This window comes from Larus michahellis, chromosome 8, assembly GCF_964199755.1.
Source record: "Larus michahellis chromosome 8, bLarMic1.1, whole genome shotgun sequence".
Taxonomy (NCBI): Eukaryota; Metazoa; Chordata; class Aves; order Charadriiformes; family Laridae; genus Larus; species Larus michahellis.
In genome coordinates, this window is record NC_133903.1 from 45,871,552 (window position 1) to 45,885,508 (window position 13,957).

At 47.9% G+C, this 13,957-nt stretch overlaps 1 protein-coding gene across 10 annotated transcripts in view; it reads right to left on the reverse strand.

Moving 5' to 3' along the window:
* ERI3 (ERI1 exoribonuclease family member 3) overlaps positions 1–13,957 on the reverse strand; it is a 137,413-nt gene that overhangs the window by 97,300 nt on the left and 26,156 nt on the right. For all 10 annotated transcript variants that reach the window (XM_074597258.1, XM_074597255.1, XM_074597257.1 and 7 more), the window contains 2 exons: positions 8,629–8,688; positions 6,318–6,409 (listed from right to left, as the gene is read on the reverse strand). In XM_074597258.1, the coding sequence (XP_074453359.1) occupies positions 6,318–6,409; positions 8,629–8,688 (152 nt within the window). The remainder of the gene's footprint in view (positions 1–6,317; positions 6,410–8,628; positions 8,689–13,957) is intronic.

Below are 13,957 nucleotides of genomic sequence, written 5' to 3' on the forward strand. Positions count from 1 at the left end.
GATAACCACGATGCTGAGTTGCTATTAGAGGGCTTTCTCACACAGGCAGCGGCCAGGGTGTGCTTTTTACCAAATACCCATTATAGACCCATTGATTTTGAAACCGTTTTGCCTGAATTCGTTGTAACACTGGACACAGAATTCACCTTAGCCATTCCTGCTGCAGAAGAAATTATGGTTCCTTACTGTATGAGCAGATGACACCGAGCCCAACAGCTTGCATTCAGTTCAGCAAGACTGTTTCCAAACACAGCTTGAGTTAAATTACCCAGGGATGGAAAATCCACCATCTCCATTCATTGCCCCATGCCAACAGTTCAGTGCTGGAAATGCCCTTGTACATTTTTATACATACAAAAGTTTTTAATGCAATGCCTGTCTCATTCCCCCCCCGCCCCCCGTAAATTTATTCCAAGTTTCCCTACCATCTTTCACCAACTTCTTTGGTCCTAATTCCCAGGCAGCAGAGTCCATGCTCCCCAGAGTGCGCTGGGCATCACAGCTCAATAAATCTGTGGCCACTACAGACCTGACTATGACAAATGTCTTTGCTATGATGTGCCAGACAAGTAGCAGACCTGAATGTGATAGTCCATTGCATGATGATCCCTATGCAAAGACTTCATGTCCAAAGCTTAACCCAAAGGCATTCCCAGAGTCACACATCTCAGACAACAGAACTTGCAGAACCTCACGCAACCAATGGATTCCAAACAAAAGGCAAGAACAGGAGACAGCCAGGGGAACTGCTGCAGAAGGATAACAAAAGTCAAGTGTGCTATATTCATTTTAAATAAGAATGAACAGATTGGGAACCTTAAAATCCAAAATTTCTTTTGCATAAGTGATATCACTTCCTTTAAAAACAAAAAGCTGGACTGCAGGGTCGCAGAAGTGACTGGGGTCAGTGCTACTCCCTGTAAGTGCTAGAGAAGAGCATGCTCACAAGGCTACCTTGCTTAGCTCCGGCAAAGCACTTTAGGAGGTAATTACATGAACGACTCCATCAGCAAAGCTGACTCGAAAGGTTCCTGACCCTGGATACTCAGTCCCATCCCTACTCTGTAGTTCTCACCATGCTCTTCCTTCAGCCAATGTAAGCAAGTGAAGAGATACACCATAGGCTTGGTCAGCAAAATGATCCCCACTAAAAGCAACAACAACAAGCTAATCCAAAGATCTTAGTTGGAGAGGAATTGTTTTAGTATTTTTAAAAGCAGATTATTACATTATCTTTCTGTTACCAGCTCTTTCTTGTTACCCTCAAAGCCACCCTCTGAACATCCCTCCTGCCGTGCTGCCACCCAACCAGCCTACCCTATGCCTTCTCCCACCTTTCCCCACGGCTACCCAAGCGGTCCCACTCACTCCATTCAGTGGCTGTCTGCAATTTCTCCCCCAGGCAGAGGCTACCAACCCCTTCCCAGTGATAAAGAACAGCATGCACAAGGGACGCTAACACCATCAATCCTTCATCATTCGTGACTTAAGGCTGATCTCAAACCAAGCCTCCAGGACAGAGGGCTGGAAAGACCAACCCATAGCCGCACTTGGAGCTGGTCTGAGAAGGCAAGCATCCTCCCAGCCTGTGTGACTTGCAAAAAAAGAATTAAAACAGTAGGACAAAATTAAGCAATGGTATAATTTACTGCTCGGAATTTACTAATATGCAACCTAGGAAAAGCACCAAGGGCTATAAACATTTCAAGACACTTCACTGTGTTTTATCACTATATTAAAGAGTACTTGCCTTTTAACACTTATTTAAGAAAATAAAAAACTTCTGAGCAGTAGTTTCCTGTAAAGACATAAATTAGCATGTTCTGATCAGCCACAGTAAGTGCAGTACAAGCATCTTCATTTTGGAGGAATACAGATGAAAGCCTACGTGCACGTTTACCTACGTTCAATGTGTTTGCTGGATGATCCAAAACTGGAAGGAGAAGGATTAACTGATGCTCTTGACATGAAGATGCAGGTCTGAGATTCAGCACATGTGGCTTCAGCTCCTCTCTCTGCCTCCGTCTGCCTGCACAACCATAGGCATATCACTTATCCTCACCATATCCCAGCTCTGCAGCTACGAACACACAGTAAAAATGCTTCTTTGGTTGACAAGATTAATTCCCATTGTGCTTAAGAGCAAGTAAACTGGTTCCATACACGGAGGGAGGCAATTTGACATTTCAGAGGAGATAAACCACACTAAAGAGCTTACATTACAAGGGCTCAACCCCGGCAGACACTGAGTACCCTCTTTCCACTAAAACTGTCTCCTGCCGTCAGCGGCTCCCTCAGCGGCAACGTTACCCTCAGCACCCAATGCCACATCAATGCAATTTGCTTAATTACTAGTGACAGTTCCATCCTAGGTGCAGGATGAGGTCCCAGCACGACAGCAGACTACACCAGGTGTCTGAATCCAGCCCTGGAGCTGTTAAACTTGGAGGATAACTCCTTGCAACAGGCTAAAGGAATCCTCCCGCTGAGCACTCGGAGGCCCGAGGACCATGTGCCTAACGAGGCTGTATCCCCACTCATATTTTAGCTTGGCAGGTCTGGTGCTCCTTTCATCTTTTGCTTCAGGTAGCTCTCTTTAATTAATAACATTTCTGTGTCGACACAGGGAACTTTCCACCCAGAATGAATGGCCCTCTCTCATTAGAACCACGACTTGTCATGATGTATTCAAGAGCAGGAGTGTGATTCATTCCCTTGTCTGGGAACGAGGGGTGTTGCTGGGGGGTGGGGGGGGAGAAGAGTCTCTGTAATGAGTGACTGATATTTGCTGAAGTTGATGTGCGACTCTGTCGGCTTGAACTGCCTTGTCAGGACAAGCCTTCAGAAAGGTGATGTTCCTACTCAAGAGGTTTTCCTCATTAAAGAAATTGCATCTTAACAAGAGGGAAGGGGAGGGGCGGCGGGAGAGCTGCTGTCTCCCTGACTCCCGCCTGGTTCACACACACCGAGCGCTGAGAGCCGGTTGATCCAAGCGCAGCCAGTAGAGGATCAGTGCTCCATTTCTGAGCTCTGTCGCACAACAGGCTCTCTCCAGCAGCGACCAAATCTCTCCAACGGGGACTCTCCTTCTGATGGTGCACCACACCCATGACAAAGCCTCTGGTGGCATGACCGAGGACCTTGACTCATGCTGAACCTCCATAAGCCCTTTCCAGACACTTGGTGTCCTCTTCTGGGTGACTGGTGCTCCCTGTTGTCAGAGGGACGCCAGACAAACTGCTCTTATCTTCCAAGAAAGTTCCAACGTTCAAGAGAAATCAAGTCTGCAGCCCCATAGTGCCTCATTCCCTGGAGATCCCTGAGTCAAGCAGAGGCTTTGCAGGTCCTTCAGCAGCCGAGTTTCCATCTTGAATCCTGCAGACTCAGACAGTGCTAGACAGCATCAGCAGAAAGCAGTTCCTTGACAATCGCAACTCCTCTGATGCTTTTCTTTGAGCTAGGAGTGCTACCCATGTTGCAACTCCTGGCTTCCACAGGGCTATTTGCCCACCTTGTCCTCACATCCACCACCGACAGGCTTGTAGATTCTTCCTCTTTGTTCCAGCCACCCCGCTCCAGTTTGCTCACCCCACTGTGCCTCCCAGTGCCCTGACACCTACCAGTGGCACCCACTGGAAACATCCACGGTAGACAGGCCTGTCCAGAAGACACCACGCCTCACCTCTTCAACAGCACATCCAGATAGAAGCCAAACTAAACGCCCAGGTCATCACTGGAGAAGCCAGGAACAAGGCTGCATGGTTTCCCATCAACAGCTGAGCGAAAGAAAGGAGAGGACAGACACTCCAAACCACAGGAGACAGTGGGTAAGAGCACCACAGCTTGCTTTGCGGGCAGCTGTGCAAGCAGTTGTCATCACTAAGGAAGCAGAGAAAATGAGCAGCAGAGTTGGGAATGGACCTGCCCCAAGTCACTGCTCCCTAAGCCAGGAGGCACTGCACTCACCGCATTGTCCTGAATTTCTCTGGAACCCAGCAGGGTTTCTACAATGCAATGCTTCCACCAACACACTCCTCCAAATGAGAACAAGCAGCATCACCTCCCCTTCCCACTGCCCCGGTGCCTTCCATGCCCAGTAGCAAAGGGCATCAGCGCAAGTCTTGTAGGGAAGCACAGGGTGATTCCCTGGAATACCCCCTAGATGTTCCACATCTCTGAGGCTCTATCGCCCTATCTGAGCAGCCTTGTTTCAGCTCTCTGCTTTCCCTCTTTAAAAAGAGATGCTCAGTTCTGCTTTGCTAAACCCTATTTGGCAATGTGTCTAAACACACGCAAACTTAATTAGTTCAGGAGGGAGACTCGGCATTTGCGGTGACGGATAAAAGTAATGGGAAATGAGACAAGTCAGGGCTGGCAGGGAGTCCTCACTCAAGCCTCATTCACTGGCACGACGCTAATCAGATGTGACGCTACACGCTGCTGCACCCAATCGGCGACGGAGCGGCGTGATGTGCTACTCACCGAGCGGCTGCAGCCAGACTCCCGCTATCCATGTGGTCGGGAACACGAAATGTATTTTCTGCTTTGCCCTGGAGACGCTTCAGGATTGAATTCTGAAGTTAATGGTTTAAAAAAATTTTTTAAAAGGAAGAGGGAGAAATGAACCACTCGCTGCAACCTCATGGCCAGGAGTGGAGTTTTCTTTTCCAGCTGACTAGTGAGGCACAATCCATGCGAGAAACCACGGCAAATGGCGAATCGAGTATCTCTGCTTCAGGATTGCACATCCTGCTGGGCCAGCTCACCCCACAGCCCCTATGGCTCACCAGAAATGGGGCTCATCTTCACCTCTATTTCCCCATTGTAGAGCTCTGAAGCAAAAAAACCCACCGCCTAGAAGGTTGCCCATTCCATTCAGACACCAAGTTAGGATGTCACTATCTGGGAACCTTGTTATCCCACTGTGAAAGGGATGGAAGGATGGACTGTGAGCACAGACAACTCTGTTCCTCACAGCCATCACCAAAAGTAGTAAACTGGACTCTCAGAACAGCAATACAGGAGTAAAGAACCGAGAAAAGAGAACAGATGAGAAACAGAAGTCTAGCACATCCCCGCAGCTGTCTTCTTTGTGCTGGTCTCTAATAAAAGTTTCAACATGCTATAGAAAGAAAAATAAGCCTCACTCTTAATTTAAACCAGTAATACAAGAATTGGCAATATACACCAGCTCTGAACCCAGTCCCAGCAGATTTTGACTCAAAAGCTCGCATGCCACACTCCTGTCTGGAGCATGGCAAATTTCTCATCTCCACTAACGCCTGTGCTGCCGCTTCGGCCCTCGTATCTCATGTCTCGCTAATCACACCAAGAAGAGGCAAGGAGCTGCCACTCTACAAAGACCATTCTGCAGGGAAGAACTGGTGTTGATTGCTCCCAGGCTGCGTGCAGTTTATTTAGGCTTCCGACTTGGGGAAACCAACGTCACAGTGAAAACCAAGCAACACTACTAACGAGTTGTGGGTGTCAGTTTAGCATTGGATGTGTCAAGTCCATGCTTTACCGGTGTGATAACAACAGGAGTCTTTATCCACCACTCCGAGGAAATGAAAAGCTGACGCGAGATTACAGGAATCCAAGTGAATTCAGCACAATATGACACCGATCTGCAAACACCTTAGAGATTAAGACTAATCTAATTCTTAGACATTTAACTCAGTTTTTTTAAATAACATTTTTAGGTTGGTGGTCTAGATATTTTCATAGCAAAACATGCACATAAACTGACACATGCGGATCCCAGTGAAGGCCCCCATTTGGTACTCTCTAGACACAGTCGCCCAGCTGATGAAGATGACCTTAACACTAAGAACACCAATGAAACGTGCCAGACTTGGCGTGTATTCTCTTGCCAAAGACTACTCTGTGATTCACATCCACTTAGTGTGCCAAGACGACAAAGAGAAAGCCTTGTGTGCCTAAATCAGGTAAGGACCATTGCTTGATTTGGGTGTACAGAAACAGCATTCCATGTGTGCGCTCAGCAATACCCATCTCTTTGGAAAGTATACTGGATAAAGGGAAAACATCACAATGCTCCAGTTTAAACCTTTCCTGAGGTTCTGAAAGGATTCATTCTCTACAGGGAATATCCTAGGCGGCTATCTTGCAGCATGCCCTGCACCTACCTGTCTTCTTAAAGAACCCTCCACTCCCGATTACGCATGCAAACAACGATTTCCCTAAGAAGCAAAGACCAGGGACAGTCAGAGGCTTGTAAGGACAAAGACGTACACACTACAGGCAAGCATGGTGCAATAAAGCCTAGAAAAATCTCCCTCCCCTTCCATACTCACATCACTTTCAAATCCCAGTCTCCACAGGTCACAAAAATCGACTTGACGCTGGGATCTAAGAGGCCTTCCTTCGCCATCCACTCGTCAACCCTCTGAAAGGAAGGCAAGAAAAGGGGATGAGTTTTGCAGAGACAGGCCGAGCCACAACGGTTAAACTCAGATAAGCTGCTTGCAATCAAGAGAGAAGAAAATTGTGATCTTATCCACCCTCTCCCTCTCTTCTCTCTTTGCTTGCCATCTCAACAACAGCACGTTTGGACCTTTGAAGATTTCTGATAGGAGACATCAGGCAACCAGAGCAGAGATGATCTTATCAGACACTGCAGCAGCTCTGCTCATGGAGGGATGGAAGTTGTGCAGCGTTAATGGGACGATACAGCTGGGCTGTTACCTGGCTTTCCTCCTCCACTTTTCCTCTCCCTGTACCACATGGGCTCATAGTCAGCAGAACTTGTGTCCCCTGCAGTGAGGGGAAAACAAGGGCATCCTGGGACGGCATCTCTCACGTGCTCCAATTCATACAGCTCCAAGGGGATATGGGAGAGGAGGAGAAATGGAAGGGCTGGGAACACACAGGCACTGTGTGGCAGTCACAAGCAAAGTCACGTGTCCCCTTTCCTCTCCAGGCTGGGTCTCTCTTTCCTCCTTACAGTTCAGAAGAGGTGGCTGCTTAGAGTACGGCGTGGATTTAAAGTGAATCCACTATTCCTGATCAACTTCCCACAGGGACAGATGTTCTGGATCCACTTCAGAAATGGGCCACATTAATCTGGAAGACGCACATCTACCTCAGGGATTAACCAGGAGGAACTAACCTAGACTAAAACCCCTGCAGAGACATTTATTCCAGCTAGAACTAGCAAATGACTTGCCCAAAATCTTCCGGTCACAGGCGACAGGGAATCAGCTGCCATTATGCAGCCTCGCCAGCAGCATTTCCAGTGCTTCAGCCAGAGAAATCCCTCCTCTTTCCCCTCGCTTGACACCTTCCACTCCTGAATAAACTAGCATGGCCCAGAGGCTGCCTGACCCGGATCTCATTTTAGCCTAGAAACATGCTGCTGCGTGAACACCTTTTCAGTCCAAACAAAAAAACCCCCCAAATCTACAGAAATGTTTCCACACTCTAAGAGGCTCCTGTAGAAATGGAATGAAACATTTTCTGTAATACTCCAGTGGCGATGTACATTCACCCATCCAGCCAAAGGGGGATGCAGGCACAGGCATCCATATGCTTACGGACACGCGCCGCTGCTACGTGCCCTCTGGAGAGCATCAGGGAGAGCTGGGGGTTTGCATGGATGCAAGGTGTCACCTCTGCAGGGCACCGTCTTTGGCCTCGTGTCACTGCTGCAGCCTTTCCGGCAGAGGATGGTGCTTCTTTCTGCGACGGATTGTACAACAGCCCTCTGGAGTAAAGCTCCCCCCACGCAGCGTCCAGCTGCTCAGCTACGCTTCTGCCTCCCTTGGGCTGCCGGGATCCTCCAGCCAGCCCCGCACAAGGCTCCCTGGAGCCAGGGACAGCAGCGGTAACCTTTCTAAAGTCCCGATGTGAGCGCCCATGAAGCGCTGTCTCCACGGAGGATTTTAAAGCCTTTAATTTGATTTCCTCACATAAGCAATTGTTGCAATTACTCCGATTAGGAACAATTAGGTAACACAGCAGTGGAAATCCTGACAGAGACGATGCATCGAAGAGCAACCTGCAGCCCGAGCGAGCTCTGCTTAAGGAGGTTTCCTTCTCTATTTGACTACCAACAAAAGCTATTGATGGAGAAATACTTCCAAGCTAATTAAGCCCTAAATGCTGTAGGAATTCAACATTAAGCAGATGGCATTATTAGGGCTATATCTGCATTTGCACATCCTCCAGATTAGATTTTAGAGGCATTTTCTTTCTATACTACATGTATTATTGAGCATTTAAATAGGTAGAAAAAATTAATTTAATAAAGTGCTGAGGGAGGAGAAAGAAAAATGAAGGCAGAAGCTCCTGGAGCCGTGGTCTTGAGCAATGTCTTGGTGCTTTACAACTGGCTCAAGCAAGAATCGCCTCTTCTCCTATCTCCTGGCAGGAGTTTGGATATCTTGTCAGCACCCTTGACATGAACAGCTGGAGATGACAGATCAATGGTTCAATACTCTCAGCAGCGTGTCACCAACATGACAGCAAATGTTATTCTAATGAAGCTGTAATCATAGTCAAATTACGCGGTTCGATTTTCAGCAAGGGGAGGTGCAGGGAAAGAGATGAAGAGGGGACGACAGGACCAGAGGTCAGAGTTCGGGAACTAAAGGTTACTCTGCTTACCTCAAGCACTTGCTGGAGGCTCGGCTGCCCATCCACCATGCCTTGAATAATCCCAGTCAGCTGAAACGAGAGACAAACAGAAAGCAGGCGTCAGAGCAGCACTCAAAAAGATCATTAGAGAGGTCTCCTCTCCTGTCCATCTCCCTGCAACCAAAACATGCTCCTGTGACCCACACAGACAATGCTGAGGAGTCAGACACAGCAGAGCGACCCTGGCAGCTCCCCAGCCGTGGGCAAGGGCACAGCTTCATCCCCAAACCAGAAATGTAAGGGGGCTCCTACCCACACTATAAAATGGCGAACTCCCAGTGGGGCAGGATGCGCTTGGAGAGCAGCGGTGCCCTCTGCTTCATGTATCAAAATGCTGCCCTTTTTCAATACACATTTCACCAGTTCTGCTGTTGCCCTGACTTACACGGGCAGCGGTAACTACTGGGGTCTCTGGTCATTCCCCAGCTACCATGGTGACACCAAAATTGCACAGTCTTAGACAAACAGAATAGACCACTATTGGTAAGTGAGACCCAGAGCGGTCCCAGCCGTCCTCCCCTGCGCTGGGCAGCCAGCACACGTGCTTTCCCATAATCCACCACAGCATCCCTCTGCATTTTGAAATTGTATTTAAAACAACTAAAGAAAACCACCCTCTTCCAGAACCCTGGTCTACCCTGGTTTTCAGGAGGTTCCTTAGGAATGGGTCCTGCCAACAGACAGTCCTACTGACTGCCCCTGGACTGCTCGGCTGTTTAAAGCTAGACACATGAATAAAAAGATGCAGTCTCACGGGCCTCTGCTTGTGTCTGCCCAGGATAGCTTGAGGCACATAGAAAACAGATAATTTTTCTGTCTGCCTTCCAACTGACAAAACTGTCTTTTAACATATTGAATATCGGAGGTCAGTAGCTTGCCATCAATGCACCCAAGTAATTAAAAAAATCGTTATTAAAACAAGTGCACACTACAGGATTTCACTTCATATGGCACTTTCCTGAAGCTATACATCTCACACATTTTCATAAAATAAAGGTCAAACACAGCCTAGGAGCATGCCCTGCTGCCGGCACATGCATCCAAGCCTCCAGAAGCCATACCATCCAGCGGAGGGATGCTGACAGCCCCCCCGTCACCCGGGAGTCACTCTTCCACGCAGACCAGCTCAACCTGCTCGTAAAACACCAGCCCTCTTACAAACCACACGGCTCTGCTTTATTAAATGCGCGGCAGCTGAAAGAAGCTCAATGGTTTCTACCTCTTTGTTTCTTTGGCTGCTTGGCTTACAGCACTGAACTCAGAAGAAGGGGAAAAAAAAAAAAAAAGAGATTAAACTCCAATTAAACTGTAATTACATTTAATGAATACCAAATACCTGACTCACTGAATAAGCTGTAAGTGGAAAGATTATTTTCTCATAGTGACTTCCATGGAATGGTAATATATACCTTTTAGGGGAAGTATTTTAATTTTAAGAATGCAGAGTTCCTCTAGGTGGGTTTCTCAAGTTCATCAAGTCATTATGAGGTGGAATTTTAAGGAAGTGGAGGGACACAGACACTCTTTTATATTCCAGAAACTGTTTTTACATTAATCTGTATTTTAATTGGGTAACAGCTGCTACCTACAGACTTCCCATACTCTGAAAAGCAAATACATTTGAGAGATTAATGCACAGCTCTTTAGAGCAGTTTTTAAAGCTCACTGGCTTGCTTTTTGCTTTTCTTGCCATCTTTCTCTCCATGCATTCGCCTGGCAGAGGTGGTCAGCTCACCTACTGCAAAGTGCTGGCTCTGCGTTCAGAGGGAAGCTCAAATCAAACCTCTGGAAGTGGCTGAAAGATGAGCTTCTGGGAAAGGACGACAGGCCACCTCTTGCTATGATAGTCAGCACCGATGTAAATGGCTTCTCCCGCTCCAGATATCTGCAGGGCTGCATCTGTTCAGCACCGAACCCCTCATGGCCATGGTAGGATGGGGTGAAATGGCCTTATCCAGACATTTCCCTTCAGGGGGAGGGAGGGACGGAGGGGAAGGCAGCCACAGGGGCTCAGAGTCCCACCAAAGAGTCTCTGCTTGATCTTGCCCAAGACTCCTTCCCTTCTTCCCTGCCAGGCCAAGCAAAGTACCAACTCATCCGTGTAAGGACACATCACCAAGCACACACGCGTGCAAGATTCACGCTGCCAAAATTACACACACGAATACAAAGGGATATACCTGTCCCATGGGTGCATTTCAACACAGGTGAGAAAGTGCTCAAAAGGGGCCATATTTCTACTCTCTCACTTTTTCTGATCCTTTCTGTTCTCAGTTATGTCCATCTGTAACACCCAACCCATTGCATTTGGTCTCTGCAGCATTAGCTGGTCTTGCAGCTTTGATAAAGTATAAAAGCATAAAACTGCACAATTGTAAAGTTTCACTGGCGATCCCAAGAAGCACATGGTACTTGGGAACATAAACAAGCTATAAGGCATTTATCTTTTTGTACTTTTATTGTCTGTTCCTTCAGGGAAAAAATCAATAAAAATTAATCATAAAAAGAGAGCAAAGTACCATGAAAAAGCCTGTACAAGCACCTTCTGTGTAGAGGGAATCTTTCACTTAAGCTCCTGGCATGAATGTTCTTGGGCATCAGGCAAACCACCTGCATCTTCCAAAAGGGCATGATGAGCTTTATATACCTAACAACAGCTTTTAACCACTTGCCAGCACTTTCCACCTTCTCTGTCTAAATGTTCAGCACACCTCCCATCATAACCAAGCCTCACGACCTGTTGTTTTACAGAAGCAGGTCAAGAGAAAGGGGACCAGACGAGGGCTACACAGTGAGCCAGCCCTAGAAAACGTGCTCCTGGCCATTGGTGTGGGGAGTCGGAGGAACCTCCTGTAGCCACGGGAGACCACAGATACACCAAAAAACTAAGCAAAGGAATGCCTTGAGGGTGACCACGAGCTCTCCGCTTGCAGACACCCTTCCCATGCTGTGCCGCCTCCTTCAGGAAGGAAGAGGGAAGATGAGAAATAAGACTGAGCAACCCCGGTAATCCTCCCACCCACAGTCTATACCAAGGAGTCCTATTGCTTCCCGGCAAAGGCAGCGAGTGGAGGGGAAAGCAGCAGCACAGCAGACAGGCTCCCGTGTAATGTCAACACCACTGCTTTTCCTACAGAGTTTATCTGGGAAACCATCGTATTTCTACTCCAAGACAGTTTGCTGATTACCTAAGCACTCGTCTCTGGTGTACAATCTGATAATCAGGCCTGGTCTTTCTTTGTAGACAAAGAGGGCAATAAATCTCACCCTTTGTAAGTAGAGGTGCCTAGACAAAGCCCTTTACTGGCATTTAGCAAAATAGGTATTTTTCAGAAAATAAAAAACAGCTGAGAGTCCATGGCAAATGCCGGAGCTGTGCAGGCAATGGCTCTGCAGGAGCTGGACACACAGCATGCCCCGGCTGTGTCCCCGGGGTCTCGGGGGAACCTACAGCAGAGGGATGGGGCTGACCCCTGCACCTCCTAGCAGGAGCCACCGACCCCACCGGTGTCCACATGGCCACCACAGCCTCCGCAAAAAAGCGGCTGCAAATACGAAAGGATATTTTTGCAACTATTTAGTGAGGTCCTCAGTACAACCAGCTCACCTGTGGCTCTTCAGACAGGGATTCAAAGTAACACCCAGATACAGGGCTCAGGGACAAGCCCAGTTAACCCTTCAGCATGACCCCACTCCCTGGATCTCATGGCAGCCCCTGCAACAGGCAGGGGGACCACCAAGCCAGGGGAGACACAGGCCATGCTGTGTAGTGAGTAGCACGGGCACAGCAAGGGATTGCCCAGGAGCCGGTGGCTTCCAGGCTAGGATTAAAACCAGCTCCCTAACCCACGCTGTTAATAACAAAGAACTTGCCAAACCTGGTGAGTTGGACCATTCTGTGCCACCAATAACACACTGGTGGGGGTTCTGCAATCATTTTGCCTGCTGGCCTCAGCACTGCCCACTTCTATCCAACTCTGGACACAAGACACCAGACTTGGAGTCATCGGCAGAATCTGCAGCACAATGCTGCAAGCTGGAACACCCACGCCTGTCCCGGGGACTCCTGCAAACACACAGCCAGCACGCACACACACGGTCTTGCCTGCCCGAGGGCTCCAGGCAGGAGACACAAACCTGTAGAGACACAAACAGCTGCTCCAGGCTCCCGTGAGCAAGAGAAGACAGAGAAACCGGCACCGCGGTGTGGGAGCCTGAGATGGGCTGAACGTCTGTGTCACAAGCTAAGCATCCAGAGAACCTCTCAATGTCCCCAGGCTGCAGCTGGCTGGAGGCTCCGTTGGGCTTGGACAGTCACCAAGCAAGTCACCCAGACTCTCGTGCAACAACAGAGCTGCAACCTTTAGCAGCAGAGGGGAAGGATGCAACAGACGAATTTCCAGAAAAAGGAATTTTGTTGAGAGTTAACAAGTGAGACGACTTCTCTCTAGAATTTAGATGACATCCAAAACGGACATTTTGGGCTCTACTCTAGAAGACGATGTTGCTCTTAGCAAAGATCAGGTGCAAGCTGTGAGATTTATCACATTTGTATGAGCATCTGTCCGGCAAGTCTCATGGGGATAAGGACAGACAAAGTAGTTGTCCAGCCTTCTAGTATTAAAGTTGCAAAACCGTTTCCATTATAACCTTCTGTTTTCACACATTTATAGCTTTCTGAAAGCCCCTCACCTGGGAATAATGTTTTCTGGGCTTAGTCTTTTTTTTTTTTTTAAGTTTAAATAAAATACCTTCAGCTGGTTTTTAGTTACAAGGGAATGAAAAAAAAGAAAAGTATTTGTTTTTACAACATGGATATATGGAAGGGGCTGGCTGGTCCTGGAGGGGACTCCACCTAACACAGAGGAGTCATTTTTCATCAAGTTAGTACACACGGAACAAGCACTTCAAGGACCTAAACCTGCAGTCATGGAGGTCGGGAAAAACACATCACAGTTTTCATGATTCCAGATGAGACTGGGATAGAATGAAGAATTTGGATAACCAGATTCCCTCAGTCAGTACTTCAGTCACTGAGCTAGCCAACATCAAAATAGTGGAGTAAAAGGAAAAAAAGCCCAAAAGGAACTTCGAAACTTTGTTTTGATGGCTACAGCAGGGAGGAAGAACACACTTGCAGAAACAGCTAACTTTTGGGCTGAATAAAGAAAAAACCAAACAAACAAAACCCCACAAAACAACCCCTGCCCCCTCTTCCTTTGAACCACCAGGGATCACGTTTACCACCTTCATCCTCTCATCTGTATCTGGGGAAAGGTGGCCGTAGCTTGAGAGCAGC